This window comes from Caenorhabditis elegans, chromosome V, assembly GCF_000002985.6.
Source record: "Caenorhabditis elegans chromosome V".
Taxonomy (NCBI): domain Eukaryota; kingdom Metazoa; phylum Nematoda; class Chromadorea; order Rhabditida; family Rhabditidae; genus Caenorhabditis; species Caenorhabditis elegans.
The window spans coordinates 4,934,158-4,951,442 of NC_003283.11; the positions used below are offsets into that span (position 1 = coordinate 4,934,158).

A 17,285-nucleotide genomic window follows, 5' to 3' on the forward strand; every position below is an offset into this window, starting at 1 on the left:
TGTTTCGATAGCAGTATTTTTATAATCCAGTTGTTGCCGATCGCGCTTATGGAACTGATTTTTTGTGTTCAGTATACCTACATTAACCCTACCGTAATCCTACTGCATGTAACACTACCAGTAGTTTGGATCGTATTCACTTTTATGCTTGATCGGCCCACTTGGGAAATGCAGACAACATTCAATACACCCCGCGCCAGTGGTTTGTCGGGCACCTCGATTAATGTCGGCTGCGGATTCAAGTTTCTCTAATTCGTTGCCTAGTCGCCATAAATCAAACTAATAAATGAGGACTTAATAATTTTTTTTAGGAAATCTTCTTAAAACTATGCCTTGCTCTTCTAATTTATTTAAACGAAAATCTGCAATAAAACCATTCCGATGACATTTTTCGAACAAAAAATCATAAAATTCGTGGGCTTTTTGCATTTAATTGCCCACCAGCGGAGGCGGAGCTATGACGAGTTGGGGTCAGAATACGGGAGTACACTGATGATTATGCGTATAAATATATGAACTCAAGATGATCGAAAATAACTTTTCTTGTTTCTTCAACACTTGAAGTCACGGGAAAACGAGGATGAGTGAGTTTTATTTTTAAATTATTTTCACATTGAAAAATATTTATTTTCATTTTTTCAGCATTACTTTTCGGGGTGAAACGATGGCTTCGTCGCGGCGATGAAGCTTCTGATTCAAAAGCTGATGCCAGCAAAGAAGTGAATCAGCAGAATTTATCTCTGTAAGTTTTTAAAAAAATTTACTCGAAAATTGGATTTAGTCGTAAAGAATTTTGTTTTAACCCCCAAAATTTGCTCAAAAATTTTTACAAGCACTCAATTTTTAAAATTCTTTTAATTATGTATATTCAAATTTTGATTTTTATAGTTAAGTACTCGTACATATTCAATCACATACTTTTTTAAAAATCGCTCGAAATTGAACAAATTAATTTAAAATATAGATACAGCTGAGTTAACGAATATAGCAGATGTATTTATTTTCACAACATTTATTTCGTCTTTAAAATTTTTTGGGAAAGCCCTACGTGTTGCTCTCTAAAACTTATCCTCTTGATGTTGTCATACCTGACACTAACCTTATCAGTTGGTGAGCTTCAAGCATTACTGATAAGCAGCAAATAAACACGGAATGCAAAAAAAATAAAACTGAAACCGAATTGATACTGTAGGAGTAGTGTATAAGAAACTTTGAAGCGGAAGAAAATTATGATTCAAACTTTAAAAATTCAACATACTTTGTTATTGTTTTTAATAAAGCACTGACTATGCGTAACAAAATTTCGGTTTAAAAGTTTTATTTTTTTTACTTTTGAATCAGTTTTTCTGATTATTATGCTTTTGAAATTGTTCTCTAACTGTTTTCAAAATGGGAAAAATTCTGATTCCGATAGTTATACTAGTCTTCAAAGAGATTTGTCAGGGTGAGTTTCCAAACTTTTCTAGAAATAATGGATAACATTCCTTATTAACCTTAATTCCAGATCGTTCAATGAACATCATTTGGACATGAGGCAACTATCTGAAAAGTTCTCAATGTCGAAATTGGATATTGTTGACCCCAAGGTTTCTCGAGGATTGAGCAAGCAAGTAGCTGCGGAGAGGCTTGAAAGTGATGGAAGAAATGCTCTATCACCACCAAAAGTTATCAGTAATTGGAAATTGTTTTTGCGACAATTCAAGTTAGTTTTTAAGGGCAAGTAACTCAAAAGTGAAACTATAAAATTTCAGAAATCTCCTATGGATTTTAATGTTTGGAGCTGCCGCTCTTTCTTTGGTCGCCTACATTTACGATCCCAGGTGAGGTTTTAAATTTTGCATCAACTATTATAAGTTTCCAATTTACAGTGATCTCACAAACCTTTGCGTCGGAATTTTCATCATTGTGATCATTTTTGTGATGTGCATTGTGTCGTTTTTTGAAGAAAAGAAAGGTGTGGAAGTGGTCCGTGCATTCCAGTCATTGATGCCTCTTTCCTGTCAAGTGATCAGAGATGGAGTAGAGGTAGGACTTGAGCTAAAATTTTAGAATGATAAAGAAATTATAAACTCTTATAATGATTTTTTAAAAAATCCTTTTAGCAAACTTTAAACCCTGAGGAGCTTGTCGTTGGGGACATTGTCGTTGTCCGGTCCGGATGCAAAGTCCCGGCTGATATCCGAGTTATCGCATGCACAGATTTCTACCTTGAAACCAGCTCGATCACCGGAGAAGCCGAACCGCTGGAATTCAACTCGGCTATGGCTGATGTAAGTTTTAAACCTACAACTTTTGAAGGTTTCACTTTTTATTTTTCAGCAAAAAACGTCAATTTTCGAATCATACAACATCGCATTTAATGGATCATTTTGTGTCGACGGAGAGGGTTACGGTATTGTTATCAGAACTGGCGAGCGAACTGTGATTGGACAAATCGCATCTATGACACTTGACCAGAAAGAGCAAAAATGCAAGTTCCAAGTGGAGATTGGTCGCTTCGTGAAGTTCATTACCGTAATGGCTATTATCATGGCCGTCATCATTTTCTCCGTTGGTCTCGGAATAAACAAGGGGCATGATGTCATTCGATACTTTGTCACCGGTTTTCTAATGGTTATTATTGCAAATGTACCACAAGGACTTCCAACTACAGTAACCACTGAGCTGACAATTATCGCTAGAAGAATGGCGAAGAAAAACGTGTTTTTGAAGAAGTTGGAGAAAATTGACAGCGTTGGAGCGACTACTCTAATTGCTTCTGATAAAACTGGAACCCTTACGAAAAATTGCATGACTGTAACTGACTTATGGTATAACAACAGTTATAATAGTGGTGAGCTGATAGCTGAAATTTCAAATTCTTAAGTTCATTTCAGGCCGGCCCGAAAACCGCAGACGCTCCACCAAAACCAGATTTTCGATCACTTCAAATCCAGCTCAGTCATTCGATGCTCCACTTTCAGATCTACTTTCAGTGGTTTGTGTGTGCAACAAAGCGAGAATAGAGAATACTGTCACAGTTAACCGGCCACCTCCGAATGTGTAAGTTTTTCTTGAAATCATAATTTTCAGTTAGCATAAAAAAATTTCAGCGACTCCGAGCTAGACATGTCAATGTACCGCATACAACCAGTCAAGGAAATGACAATCGTTGGAAATCCATCAGAAGTTGCTCTTCTCAGATATGCATCTGCAATGTTAGATGCGAAAGAGCTCCGGGAGAGTTTCCAAGTGGTTTTTGAAATTCCATTCAACTCTGTTAGAAAGTATCATTTGATTTTGGCAACCAACAAGAATACTTGGAATCAAGTCGATAAAAATGATGACGTGGAATTTGTTGTGATGATCAAGGGTGCTCCGGAAGTTCTTATTAAAAATTGCTCAACGATGAATATTAATGGAGAATCTAAAGAGCTTGATTTGAAAAGAATGGAAGATTTCAATGAAGCTTACGAAGCATTTGGAGATGAAGGATGCCGAGTGATTGGATTTGCTCAGAAGAAGTTCCGAGCTCGTGCCTCCACGGTTTTCTCGCTGAAATCGAATACAGTTCCTATGGAGGATTGGGACTTTTTGGGAATGAGTGCAATCATGGATCCGCCGAGAGATGATACCCCTAAAGCAATCAAAGCTTGTAAAGCAGCTGGAATTAAAGTCTACATGGTAACTGGAGATCACAAATCGACGGCCACAGCGATTGCCCGTCAAATTGGAATGATTGATACGGAAGAAGTCAGTAGAGTCGATCACAATCAGCAAATAATTAGAAGGAGTAACTCTCAAGATTGGGCGGTGATCACTGGGTCAGAACTTCCAGCATTGACCCAGAAACAATGGGATGAACTTCTCCAACATCGCTACATTGTCTTTGCAAGAACAACACCTGAACATAAGCTGATGATTGTGACAGAAAGCCAAAAACGAGGAGAATGCGTAACAGTTACTGGAGATGGTGTCAACGATGCGCCTGCTTTGAAGAAAGCTGATGTAGGAGTTGCAATGGGACTCGCTGGAAGTGACGTGGCAAAGCAAGCAGCAGATATTATTCTTCTCGATGACAACTTTTCTTCAATCGTTGCAGGCATTGAAGAGGGACGTCTACTTTTTGATAATCTCCGAAAAACAATCGCCTACACGATGGCTCACATGTGGCCAGAACTTGTGCCTGTAATTCTCAACTTTTTTTTTGGATTCCCACTTGGCCTGACACCTGTTCAAATTCTCTCAATCGACTTGATTTCTGATATTCCGCCTGCTGTATCGCTAGCCTACGAGGGACCAGAAGCAGACATCATGCTTCAGCCTCCTAGGAAAAAGGACACACATCTTGTCACTAAAGGTCTTATCACTTACACGTACCTGTTTATGTCAATCTTCATCTCAATTGGATGTGTATGTGCATATCTGCTATCCTACTATATTAATGGAATTGGGCCCTGGGAGTTGGCATTCACCGCTAGCACTTATTTCAAGCATGGAGCTGCAAATTTTACCACTGCTAAAGGAGTCATTTTAAATGAAGAACAACAAATGTATATGGCCAATCAGGCAGCTGCAGCGTTCCATATCTCATTGGTTCTTGGGCAAGCATTTCATCTTTGGATGTGTTTAACCCGCCGTGTTTCGATTTTTGCTCACGGGCTGGGAAATATTGTTGCAATCTTTGCTGTTATCATTGATCTCCTTCTCATTTGCATATTCACCTTTGTTCCAGGAGTCAAGTATATTTTCGGATCTCAGCCACCACCATGGCAGGTATGTTTTAAAGCTAATGATTGTAGCAATTTTGAAACTATAAATTCTAAACTTTTCAGTGCTGGCTTGTACCAATTGTTGTCGGAGTTTGGATTTGGATTTTCAACGAGCTGAGGAAACTAGGCATTAGGAAGTATCCTAAAAATAAGTTTGTGAGGCTTACAAAATGGTGATCATCAAGAGAACTTGTACATAATTATCAAAGTTTCATGGAGTATTGGTTTTAAGTTTCATTTTTTTCAATAAAATTGTTGGATTTTTAACAAGTTCTATGTTTTATTGAATTGAAGAGCTCGACAGACAGTCTCATGAATGAACTATTACAATAATATATAATCTTTGAAGAGTTAGTTTTGTGGTACGACTGATGAACCGCGATTTACTACTAGTTTCTTTTTCAGACATTTTCCACACTTTGATTTTCGACACTTTTTAAATCGTGATAAAAAGTAATTCTTGATCGCATTCCGATAATGAGACACAATGATCATAGTTGGCAATGGATCCAAAGTCGGAAATAGTGCAATTGTCACTGGAACAATACTGCTGAAAGCGCCTGCATCAATTTCCAATATAGAGCAAATGAGCATTGTCAGAACTGGAAAGTGCATTAGAATTACTGGAATCATAGTTTGAGCCACCAAAGCGTAGAATAATTGGCTATGAATAATTTGAAATTAAGAAGAGGAACTTGAAAAAATTGCACGCATTCTTCGCCAACACTTCACTCCATAGTAGATTGAGAACACAAGAGATATGATCTGAAATTTAGTCCACTTATTCTAATTTTTTTGAAATTATTAAATTAAATTATTCCTACTGCGCATATGATCATAATCTTTTTGCGCCGGTGTGGTCTTGTAATCCATATTTTTAAAAAGCGGTTAAGTACTAAAAATAAGGAATCTAGCAGTGCTCAAGTTCAAGAGAACTTGTCCAAAACAAAAACCTTAGCAATAATATTTACAGTCGCGGTTTTTCGGTTGTTCCACTTACGATGGTCGATGAAACCATAAAGATTGTAACCAGAGATGGCCAAAATATAACGTTTTCACCATGCTCGTTGTGATCATAATAATAAGGAGCGAAATACACAATTTCACTGATATTCAAGCCGAGCCTTTCAAAAGCGTAATCTCTTAAATAGTCATTGGTACTTTCTCGTGGGAGGGCTCCATTGAGGATGCCAATTGTCCAGATGACCGAAACTAAAAATGGAGCAAGAAGCCATATAAAAATTCTTGGTCTTTGAAACCATTTCAACTTATTTTCGTTCACGCCACTTATTGCCCAGTAACGATATGCGAAATGAACTAAGAATATTGCCATCGTGGAGGCAAAAAAATCAGCGTAGATTACTGAAGTTTTAATTTTTTTCGAATGCCTTTCAACTTTACCACTTACATGCCAAAGTTTGCCAGAAACGTTTATCGATTTCAGATAATGTTGCATCTACGATAATCATAAATGTGGTTTGAAAAGAGTGGCACATCTGAGAGTTAAAAATTAATTTAAATTTTACAGTTAAAGTGACTACCGGCTGAATTATTACATCAAGTACTGAATAAACCATCTCAAAACAAGAAATAAATAACATTAAGTATTTATAATCACCAATTTCTTTCGGTGAGTGCTTGATAATTAGCTTAATTAGAATACAATTCAATATCAAGGCAACGCTGGCCCCAACAATCTGGATATTGTATTGCAGCTGCTTCCAGGTAACCATTTTTATAATTTTTGTAGTCGTATATTGGCCGAATGAAAGTATTATATATCTCGAAGTAGGGTAAGCCAGTGAAATAAGCATAGCCTAATTCTTATGGGAAAACTTTGATTGTTATCGACGAATTTCAGACAATGTTTTGAAAAATAGCGAATAACGTAATACCGCAAGTGATGTTTGAAAACGATAGTTTCCATAACATTCAAACTGCATTAGAAATGAAACAACAACAACAAAATGCAATCCAAAATTAAGTTCATCTGGAGAAAATGAGAACATAAAATCTGAATTTCTTCACTTGTTATGATTGTGATCTCAATATGATCCGATCTCTAACAGATCTGCAACTTTTTCTTTAATGAGTTTCAAGCTAATGTGCAGTAATTTTCCTTTTTACTCTCGTTGATTTAAGGTCTTCAATTATCCTTGAAATATGAACAGCGAAATTTCAAAAATTTATTGTTCTGATAATTGAAATTGAATGAATTTTAGCTCGAGATAAACGTTTTAAATTTCAGAATATACAATATTACCGATAGTTAGCTTTGAAGTACGAATCATGTACCATGGTTGACCATTTCTTTCTTTTTCAAACATTTCCCGCACTTTGACTTTCGAATCTTTTCAAGTCGAGTTAAAAAGTAACTCTTGATCGCATTCCGATAATGGGTCACAATGAACATTGTTGGAAGTGGATCCAGAGTTGGGAATAGAGCAATTGTCACTGACACAATACTGCTGATCGATCCAGCATCAATTCCCATAAATGAACAAATGAACATTGTGAGTACTGGGAAATGCATTAGTATCACTGGGATCATAGTTTGAGCCACCAATGCGTAGAATAATTGACTTTGAATATATTGAAAGTGCGTTGAAGAACTTGAAAAAATTTCGTTCATTCTACACCAACACTTTACATCATAATAAATTGAAAATACAAGAGACATGATCTAAAAGTTGGCAAGTTTTTTTGCAAGTCTTCTCTAAGTCGTACAGTAAGTTTTTCAAAAAAAAAGCCTAGTTTTTCGTTGTCCAACTTACGATGATTGATGAATCCAAACAAAGTGCAGCTAGAGCTGGCCAAAAAATCAAATTTTGGCCCGTCTCATTTTTCTCATAAAAATAGGGAGCGAAATATACAATTTTGCTGATATTCAAGTCAAGCCGTTCCAAAACATTATCTCTCAAATAGTCATCTGAACTTTTACGTGGCAGGGTTCCAGTGATGATACCAATTGACCAAATAACTGATAATGAAAATGGAGCGAGAAGCCATATGAAAATTCTTGGTCTTCGAAACCATTTAAATTTATTCTCATTAACGCCGCTTATTGCCAGTAACGGTCTGCAAAATGAATCGAAAAGATTGCCATGGTGGAGGCGAAGAAATCAGCGTAGATCACTGAAGATTTTTGTATAGTAGTTGTGAATTTTAAGGGTATTCCTTACATCCTAGAGCTTGCCAAAAAAATTTGTCGATTTTAGAAGATGCGGTGTCTATGATAAAAATAAACGCTGCTTGAAAAGAGTGGAACATCGAAAAATTAAAAATATTTTCAAATTTTCAACTGAGTGCCTACCGGTTGAACAACTACATCAAGCAGTGAATACATCATCTACAAAACACGAAATGAATAACATCAAGTATTTATAATCTCCAATTTCCTTTGGTGAATGCGCGATAATTAGTTTAATTAGAATAAAATTTAAGATCAAGGCAATGATGGCTCCAATGATTTGGATTTTGTATTGCAGCTGCTTCCAGTAGAACATTTTTCAATTCGTATAGTGGTGTATCGACAGAATGTAAGGGGAAAAAATAGAAAAATGATTTACCCCAGATCTTCTGATCTTCTGGGAAATCTCTTTTTGTTATCAATAGTTTTAAGTTTTACACTGCTAATAGACGTCCACGTCTTTTGTTTTCAGAATATGACTGATGTCGAAAATGATGTCGAAAAATCAAAAAAGGAAATGATTTTTTTTGGAAATTTTTTTCGATTTTAGTGAATAGGACAGAAATTGTATTAAATACATTTTTGTATTTTTCAACATCTTATGTATATCTCCATAAAACTATTTGTGTACTTATGCTCAGACTAAGCCATCATAAAGAAGGTAACTCGACTCGGAGCTCCTGATCGGAAATATTTTTCAGTGCATAGTTTCATTAGTTTGAAGATCCGTGCGAGCATTCTGGAAGTTTTTAGGAAATCACTATTTTTTTATTTAGTTCGATGAAAAAAGATTTTAAAAAAATAAATAAAAAGCTTCCAGAATTTTTGCCTAATTTCATCAAAAAATTACTAAAGATTTTTTTCATAATTTCACAAAACCAAAAAAAAAACACAGTTTCACGATAATTAAAAAGATTTATTTGAACAATTGAAGAGGTTTAAATAAAATGTTATAATTTTTATGATAGTTTGACTAGCAGCACTCATAAAATGCAACGGTGCGTCGCTAGTCTCGCATCAAAGTGTAATAGATGAATTGGGGTTTCTAGACTTCTTGGCCACCAGGCATCTACAAAACTTTGTTTTTCGGACTTTTTTGTATCGAGTTCGAATATAATTGGTAATTGCTTTTCGATAATGGCAAAAAATTAGCATAGTTGGAAGTGGATCTAGTGTTGGGAACAATGCGATTGTCAGCGACACTGTTCCACTCAAAAAACCGGCATCAAAGTTCAGAAACGTGAAAATGAACATTGTGAGAGCAGGAATATGCATTAGGAAAATGGGAATCATAGCTTGTGCCACTAAAGCATAGAACAACTGGCTATGAAGATTTTGAAAATGAGTAGAAGAGCTTGAAAAAATTGCGTCCATTCTTAGCCAGCATTTTATTCCGAAATACGCCGAAAACATTAATGAAATATTCTGAATGTAGTTGAATTACTAAAAAGTTAGAACTGATATGAAAAACTTACAATGCTCATCGAGTCCAGCATAATTCCAATGAACGATGGCCAGTATATCACATTTTGACCCATCTCGTTTTTCTCATAAAAATAAGGTGCAAAATACACAATATCGCTGATATTCAAACCAAGCCTTGCGCGAACATTATCGTTTAAATGTTCCGTTGTACTCGCTCTCGGATAACATAAAAAATAACCGACAAGAGCCCAAATTAGGCCAACGGAAAATGGGGCAATTAGCCAAATTAAGACTGTTGTCTTATGAAATGAGTTAAGCACAGTTTGATGTGTTCCACTGACTACCCAGTAGCGGTATGCAAAATGGATGGAGAAGATTGCCAGGGAAGATCCGTAGAAGCCACAGTAGATGACTGAAATCATAAAGTTTTTTCTGTGATATTCTTGGGAGTTTGTCACTAACCTGCAAGAATTTCCCAAAGTTTTTTGTTCACTTTGGATGAAGATGTGTCCACGATGAGCATGAAAGTAGATTCAAATGAGTGAAAAATCTGTGAACGGTTTTTTTAATTCCAGCATTTTTAGTAAGAAAATCACAAACTCACCGGTTGAACAATAACATCAAGAATCGCATAGATTATTTCAAAAACTGAAATAAATAACATCAAGTTTTTATAGTCTCCAATCTCCTTTGGCGAATGGTTTATAATAAGTTTAATAAGTATATAATGTAGGAACAAAGCAATCCCAGCTCCAGCCACCTGGGCGGAATACAGAATTTGCTCCCAGTTAACCATGGTATCTGAAAAAAAATTATTATGAACACATGATCATGCATATAGTTGTCGGCAATGGTAACAAGAGAGAAGAGTGATGGAAAAAGAATATAAATAGCCAATTAATTTCCTGGAATCACCTCGCAAGTCGTAGAAAATATTTAAAAAAAATTTTGACTGGAAATTCAGAATTTAGATTCCAATCATTCGGGAATGTTCTAGAAGATTCTGGCAATTTTTGGAATATGCGAAAAAAAACTATGAAACGTTTCAAAAACTTCAAGCAAATTTGAGTATAACCTTTTTGAATTTACAAAAACTTTATGCAAAATTCTGAAAATTTCCGGTAAGTCTAAGACTGTTCTGAACGAAACTGGAAAGTTTGTGAAAATCCTCGGAACGTCTAGAAATTGGAATATTGCCTGGGAGGTTTTCAAATCTTTGAACATTTTTTGAAAGGACCTTTAATTCTAAAAAATACTCGGAATGTGCCAAAAAAATACTGAAATGAATTGAAATTTCTAGGAAATTTTGTAATGTTAAAAAAGCTTTCGAAGTTACAGTGAATTCAAAAAACATAGGCCCGACGCCAAGGATAACAATTGAAAAAAAGTAAGATGTAAATATGCCAAACAAGAAACGCAAATCGATATATGTACACCACTGAACCAAAATTTAATGATCACTGTGTTCAAAGTGGAAGAATGATGTAATGAAAAAAAAAATTATATGGAGGTTATAATTAAGGCGGAGTGATTTTCAAAATCGAGAAATGACGGCACACTATCACGCTATCAGGTGTGTCTGACAAAAAATCTCGACAGAACTTCAAACATAATAACTTAAAACGCCCAACGTATTATGAAAATTGTATAGTATTCTGAAATTCCTGTTTCGCTACATTAGGGATTTTGGTGCTACTAACAACAATCACTGACGGCTTATATTCACAATGTAGACAAGTTATTACAGAAAACGTGACAGATGTAAGGAAATTGTGAAATCAGAACGTTTGGACAATCAAGCTGAAATTCTTTTGATATTTTAAAAAGTTTTTTGGCGCCAATGGGAAAATATGTTTTCGCGTTTTCAAGTTAAAAAAAATTAAATTAGCTTTTCTTTAATTTTGTTCGATCCGAAACTGTGTGGTAATTGAAAAAAGGCTTAAAGCCTTCAATAGACTTGCATCCATAAAAATGAGTCAAAAAAAGAAGTAAATTTTATTTCTTTTTCAAAAATCACATACATACAATAACAACTTATCTTTAATTAAAATAGAAGTTGTTCACTACCTGTCATCTAACACTACGTAGACAAGGAAGTCTATTTGGCTATCGGGAATTTAATATATCAATATTGATGTTCAAAGAGTAATTGACGAGGTGGGATGTCTATGCTTATTTGTTCTCAGACATTTTCCACATTTCACTTTTCGAAATTCTTTGTATCGACTTCGGAAATAATTAGTGATTGCATTCCGATAATGACATACAATCAGCATAGTAGGTAGAGGATCCAATGTAGGGAATAATGCAATTGTAATGCTCACAACTTCACTGAGAGCACCGATATCAAGGTTTAGAAAAGAAAGTGTGAACATTGTGAGAACCGGAATGTGTAATAAGAAAACTGGGATTAGGGTCTGGGCTACCAAGGCGTAGAATAATTGGGTTTGAAGCTTTTGGTAGTGAGTTGATGAAGATGAAAAAATTAAACTCATTGTTTTCCAGCATTTGAATCCAAAATAAACGCATAAGATGAGGGATATAAGTCCGCAGTCATACACTTCGGAAAGAATAACCCAAAAATGGATTACTCTGCTAATGGAATCAGGATTGCAAAGAAGGAATCAGTCAAGGATTTGGGAGTTTTTGTCGACAACAAGCTAAACTTCAAAGCTCACATCAATTTTGTCTCTAATGCTGCACTGCTGAAATGCAGACAACTACTTAGAACATTCCGCTCCACAAATGCAAACCTCTATTTCAAACTCTACAGCATCTACGTTCAGCCGATCTTGGATTATGGAAGCGAGGTCTACAGTCCGAGTTCAATCGCCTCGACGAAAAAACTTGAAAAACCACTGAAATTCTTCTCCCGACGGATCTTCCAAAGATGCAACATGTCATACTCCTCCTACGATGATCGTCTCAACCAATGCAATCTCAAGTCAGTTCAACACAGACGAATCCTACAAATCCTCAGGACGTACCATAATATTATTTGCGGTGATTTTCATTTCCCTGATGTCTCATCTCTTGTCAGAAAAGCCCGATCTCCCAGATTTCCTTACTTACTTTGTGTCTGTGGCACATCCAACAAAAGCTTCTTACATAAGTATCTTCCCCTATGGAACAGTGTAGCTTTATTATTACCGGTTAAATTTTCCCGCCCAGCCTTCTCAACACTTATAAGCTCTATACCTCTTGATAAACTTCTTCCCCACATTTGATCTCGAAACTATATTACGGTTACTTGATCATCTTATCGCTCACATGTTTTGTCCTTTTTAAATCCTTTGATTCTTCTTCTTGCCATTTCTTTAAAACGTGAACGAATAAATATATATGTTCTGAAACTTGCAATATTGACGACTAAGGCCACAACATTTCAAATGCCATTAAATATTTTTTTCGAAAAGGACGAGAAAGGAAATTTTCAATTCCAACAGGTTTTCTTTCTAAACCGCCTGATAGTGAGTTAATTTTTTTTAAAGAATTTTAAATAGGAAAATTTAAATCTACCAAGCAACACATTTATCGGAAAATCGGCAAATTGCCGGAAATTTTCCTTTCTGCCAATTTGCAGGAAATTTTGATTTTCGACAAATTGCTGATTTGCCGTTTGCCGAACATCAATTTGCTGGAAGTTTTTAGAGGGATTTTTTATAAGACGGAACCACTTGAAACTGTGCCTTTTTGAAATTTTTTCCCGATTTCTTTAGATATTTTCAGCGAAATTTATTACTTTTCAAAATAGATTTAGGAGCATTCATACACTTTTGCCGATTAAAATTGAAATTCAGAAATTTCCAAAAAAATGTGCAAAACCACAATTTGCAGAAAATTTTTGGCAATATGCCGGTTTGCCGATTTGCCGGAAATTTCAATTCCGGCAATTTGCCGATTTGACTACTTCTTGTTTACTTACAATTGTCATCGAGTCCAGTAAAAGGCCGTTCACAGAAGGCCAGTATATTTTAGTTCTGCCAGTTTCGTCTTTTTCAAAAAAGTAAGGAGATAAATAGAATATGATATCGATATCTAATCCGAGTCTTTCGCGAACTTTTTATCTCAAAAAATCTGACGAACTAGTTCTTGGGTAACATGTAAAATACGCGACAAAAAACCAAATCATCCCAGTCATAAATGGAAAAAGAAGCCAAATCAGCACTTTTGGCCAGCGAAACCATTTTAACATTGCTTCACTTGTACCGCTAATTATCCAAAGGCGGTATGCAAAGTGTATGGTGAGAATTGCCATCGATGAACCGTAAAATGAACAATAAGTTACTAAAATTATTCAAAATTTAGTGTTTTGTGAGTAAAAACAAAGTTGAGCAACCTGCAAGAATCTCCCAATATGTTTTATCAATGATAGATGAAGAAGTGTCGACAATAAACATGAAAGTACCCCCAAATGAAATGAATAGCTGTAATGAAATATTGTTTTTGGCAATATGTTAAAGAGTTTTTTTCCAATTTTTTTCAACCGGTAACTGTAAATATCATCAAAGTTCCCGCAACTATCGAAGATAAAACCGAGGTTTCAAGAATAAGAATTAGTAACCCTTTTTTTGTTTTACTTACCGGTTGCACTAACCCATCTAAAATTGCGTAAATTATTTCAAAAATTGAGATGAACAGCATCAAATATTTGTATTCTCCAATATCCTTTGGAGAATGATTGATGATTAAATTTAGTAGAATTGAGTGAAGAATGAGAGCAATCAGAGTTCCAGAAGTTTGAGATAAGTAAACGACTTGTTCCCAGACAGACATGGCTAGACTGAAATAACGGATAAATGAAATATCTGGGAATATCTGGGAGAAATATCAGTTGTCTGTTGTGCTCCTCAAAGGCTCAGAAAAATGTAAAAATGCTCTAACAAAAATTTTTAGATCACACAACTGAATGCCATTCGAAAAAAAATTTTAATTTTTTTTTCTAAATTTCCGGTCAACGTTTTAGAAAATTGCCAAAATTTTGAAAAATATGAGCTATTGAAAGAATCCAAAGCAATGTCGCATGTTTCGACCCCTACAATGTTTTCATACAAACAATTAAAAAGTAGGCTTAAATATAAAAAATGTAGAAAAACTTTTTTTTTTGGTCGACTTCCAAAATTATAAGTGGCAAAAACTGAGTAATTGGCACTTTTTGACGGCAAATAAAAAATTATATAAAAAATTTTCTGGAAACGTTTTAGTATTAGTACAGTTTTAGTACATGATTTACTTCAAGTTTTTTTTGTTATTGCATAACGAAATCACAAGACTAAATATTTAAAATCTCTTGTGATCATCGTTTTCTTGTTATGTCGCCATCAAGCTGTTATTACAATTAATAACAAGAAAAACACGGAAATAATGTTGTTTACAGTTTTTTTTTTCAAATATCGATATTTATCGGATAAATGTCGGCTTGGCAAAACTTTCAAAAGCGTGCTCAAATTTTCGGAGTTATTTTTGCTCTTTTGCACAACTTGCTGCTTATTTTTCTGATAACCGAAAAATCGCACAAAGAATTGGGTACATACAAGAACTTGATTATTCTTGTAGCCATTTCTGAATGCTTCTATGCAGTGTTGGAAGTGACAGTTCGACCAGTAAGTTTTATTAAATTGTCTTTGTCGCACTGCAACTTTTTTCGAACGAGGGACGAGGCAAAAAGGTTTCTAGGCCATGGCCGAGTCCCCGACAAATTTCAGCGGCCATTTATCTTGCTTTGTTTTCTGCGTGTTTTCTTTCATTTGTCACCGATTTTTTCCGTTTTTTCTTATCAAAACAAATAAATAAATATTTTTTGCAGATGCTAATACAATTTCCAAGTGCAAAAATTGTGAATTCAGTCGGCAAGTAGCAGTGAAAGTGGGCAATGTAATATGATGGATTACGGCTATACAAAACCCAAACTTTTTCTGAAACATGATATATATGCTTTTAAGATGCTGAAAGTACCTGATTTTCATAACGAGACAGCTAAAAAAGTTTTTAGATTTTCAAAATTCAACATTTTGTGCCAAAATCTCGACTTTTTTACCAAAAAAGTTGAATTTTGAAAATCTCAAAACTTTTTCAGCGGTCTCGTTATGAAAATCAGGTACTTTTGGCATCTAAACATCATATGTATCATGTTTGGGGAAAAGTTTGGGTTTTGTATTCCCGTAATCCATCATATTACATTGACCACTTTCACCGCTACTTGCCGGCTGAATTCACAATTTTTTCATCTGGAAATTATTTTAGCATTAACAAAAAATATGTATTTATCAGTTTTAATAAGAAAACACGGGAAAAATCGGTGAAAAACACAAGAAAACAAAGCAAGTAGAAAATGTCGTAAAATGCGGTGTATTGTGTGCAAACACCGATTTTTCGCATTTTTTCTCAACCCTCGTTCGAAAAAAGTTGCAGTGTGTCGGATGAAATGAACCCGGAAACCCTCAAAACTTTGAACATTACTGAATATATCTAGCTGTATTCGAAGTGATTTCAAAATGTTCTCCTTCAGGTTATTCATTCGTTCGGATTTACATTCGCATTGATAGTCAATGTTGAAGACTCTTTTCTTGAATACGGTGTACTTAAAGTTCTACTTGGTAATAAAAGGTTTTTATTTATCTACAAATAATTTTTCATATTTTTAGCTATGTACTGTGCATTTTTTGGCTCCTTTTTAGTGATTTTCAGCGTTCAGTTTATTTATCGATACTGGGCAGTTAGTGGAAACAAACATCTGAAAGAATTTGAAGGGCTTAGAATATTTCTTTGGACTTTGCCTTCAATTTTTTGTGGTCTTATTTGGTGGCTTGTTGCTTATTTTCCATGTGCTAAGCGGCCAAGTACTGATGAATATTTAAGGTGAACTTTTTTATCTAGAACTTGTACAGTTTTTGGTAATATTTCGAATTTCAGAGATAGTGTAATGAAAGAATTCAATTTGTCGATCGAAGAAAACTTGTATGCCGCTCCGTATTTTTATGAGGTAAACACAGATGGAACTACAGATATATATTATCCATCCTTCATTTCCATCATTCTTACGACTGTTTTAGTTGTATGTGCTTGTAGTTATAATCTAACAAATAATTAATTTTTGTTTAAGAATATCTCTGTTATAACCGTGTTTTATTTTGGCATCAAATGTTACTCATCACTACGTGAACAAGGGGCACTCGTTTCTCAGAATACTCAAAAACTTCAAAATCAGTTATTCTACTCATTAGTTATTCAAACAGTTATTCCATTGTTTTTGATGCACTTTCCGGTTGCTGCCATGTACTGTTTCACATTTTTGGAAATCGATGTTGGTTCACTAAGCGGAATTGTAACAGTTACACTGGCAATCTTTCCCGCAATTGATCCACTTCCAACATTGATTATGGTGAAGAGTTATCGGACAGCAATCCAATTCTACATTTACTTGTTTTTCAAAACTATTACCAAGATGCTTCAACCTTCTCAAGATAACTCTATAGCAATGACTCAGACGAGAGCAATTTAATGTGTTTGATCGAAATTTTTTAAGAATTTTTGAGTTTTTAATAAGTAATAAATATTCTTAAAGGTGGAAATCTTTCGATTACGCAGTCAAGCAATGCAATTGAAATGTCTTGCCCAAAAACTGTCTGAAATTCTTTTCACTGTATCATTTTGTCACATATCCAACACATTATTTCATTTATCATGTGTTACTTTATTTTTCAATAAATCTTTGAAAATCATTGATTCAAAAAATTGCCATTAGTAGTATATAAAAATATGCGCGCAACAAATGCTATTCGACAATTTAGAGAATTTCCAAAAATTCTGATAGTGGCAAAGTTTTCACTTTTTAAGCTGAACGTGTCTCAAACCTTGAAATATTTATTTTCATATAAAATGACTTGCGGAATACTTAATTGGCGAATTACATGAATGGT

At 34.8% G+C, this 17,285-nt stretch overlaps 3 protein-coding genes, 2 non-coding genes and 3 pseudogenes across 9 annotated transcripts; 2 read left to right on the forward strand and 6 right to left on the reverse strand.

Annotated features, from left to right (window-relative positions):
• Nucleotides 1-548: 548 nt before the first annotated feature.
• Nucleotides 549-4,928, forward strand: catp-2 (Cation-transporting P-type ATPase N-terminal domain-containing protein; the record flags this gene model as incomplete). Of its 2 annotated transcripts, NM_071927.2 has the most annotated exons (10): nt 549-584; nt 643-742; nt 1,505-1,702; nt 1,752-1,820; nt 1,869-2,025; nt 2,103-2,270; nt 2,320-2,833; nt 2,877-3,042; nt 3,093-4,755; nt 4,815-4,928. In NM_071927.2, the coding sequence occupies 10 exons, from the start codon at nt 581-583 to the stop codon at nt 4,926-4,928; spliced, it is 3,153 nt and encodes a 1,050-aa protein (NP_504328.1). The 2 variants fall into 2 exon arrangements, with proteins under 2 accessions (NP_504328.1, NP_001309616.1); NM_001322555.1 differs by lacking the exons at nt 549-584; nt 643-742 and adding an exon at nt 1,356-1,444.
• C02E7.16 lies at nt 2,841-2,990 on the reverse strand. Its single transcript, NR_068713.1, has one exon. It is a non-coding gene; the product is annotated as an Unclassified non-coding RNA C02E7.16 (non-coding RNA).
• A 174-nt stretch (nt 4,929-5,102) lies between the features above and the next one.
• On the reverse strand, nt 5,103-6,484 carry str-213 (annotated as a pseudogene). Its single transcript has 4 exons — nt 6,293-6,484; nt 6,160-6,247; nt 5,752-6,113; nt 5,103-5,516 (listed from the first exon to the last, which is right to left on the reverse strand). Coding segments are annotated over exons 1-4 (1,056 nt in total).
• Nucleotides 6,485-7,038: 554 nt separating this feature from the next.
• str-212 lies at nt 7,039-8,257 on the reverse strand (annotated as a pseudogene). The gene is given in 6 exon segments: nt 7,039-7,434; nt 7,526-7,816; nt 7,819-7,886; nt 7,934-8,021; nt 8,065-8,100; nt 8,105-8,257. Coding segments are annotated over 6 exon segments (1,032 nt in total).
• Nucleotides 8,258-8,958: 701 nt separating this feature from the next.
• Nucleotides 8,959-10,162, reverse strand: str-211 (Serpentine receptor class r-10; the record flags this gene model as incomplete). Its single annotated transcript, NM_071928.1, has 4 exons — nt 8,959-9,366; nt 9,417-9,778; nt 9,829-9,916; nt 9,971-10,162. 4 exons carry the CDS (start codon nt 10,160-10,162, stop codon nt 8,959-8,961), a joined length of 1,050 nt encoding a protein of 349 aa, NP_504329.1.
• A 556-nt stretch (nt 10,163-10,718) lies between these two features.
• 21ur-15266 lies at nt 10,719-10,739 on the reverse strand. The gene has a single exon (NR_068714.1).
• Nucleotides 10,740-11,504: 765 nt separating this feature from the next.
• str-210 lies at nt 11,505-14,142 on the reverse strand (annotated as a pseudogene). The gene is made up of 4 exons: nt 13,903-14,142; nt 13,706-13,793; nt 13,292-13,653; nt 11,505-11,912 (listed from the first exon to the last, which is right to left on the reverse strand). Coding segments are annotated over exons 1-4 (1,098 nt in total).
• A 635-nt stretch (nt 14,143-14,777) lies between these two features.
• Nucleotides 14,778-16,867, forward strand: str-209 (Serpentine receptor class r-10; the record flags this gene model as incomplete). Its single annotated transcript, NM_071930.1, has 5 exons — nt 14,778-14,969; nt 15,875-15,962; nt 16,011-16,224; nt 16,279-16,420; nt 16,469-16,867. 5 exons carry the CDS (start codon nt 14,778-14,780, stop codon nt 16,865-16,867), a joined length of 1,035 nt encoding a protein of 344 aa, NP_504331.1.
• Between the last annotated feature and the right edge of the window lie 418 nt (nt 16,868-17,285).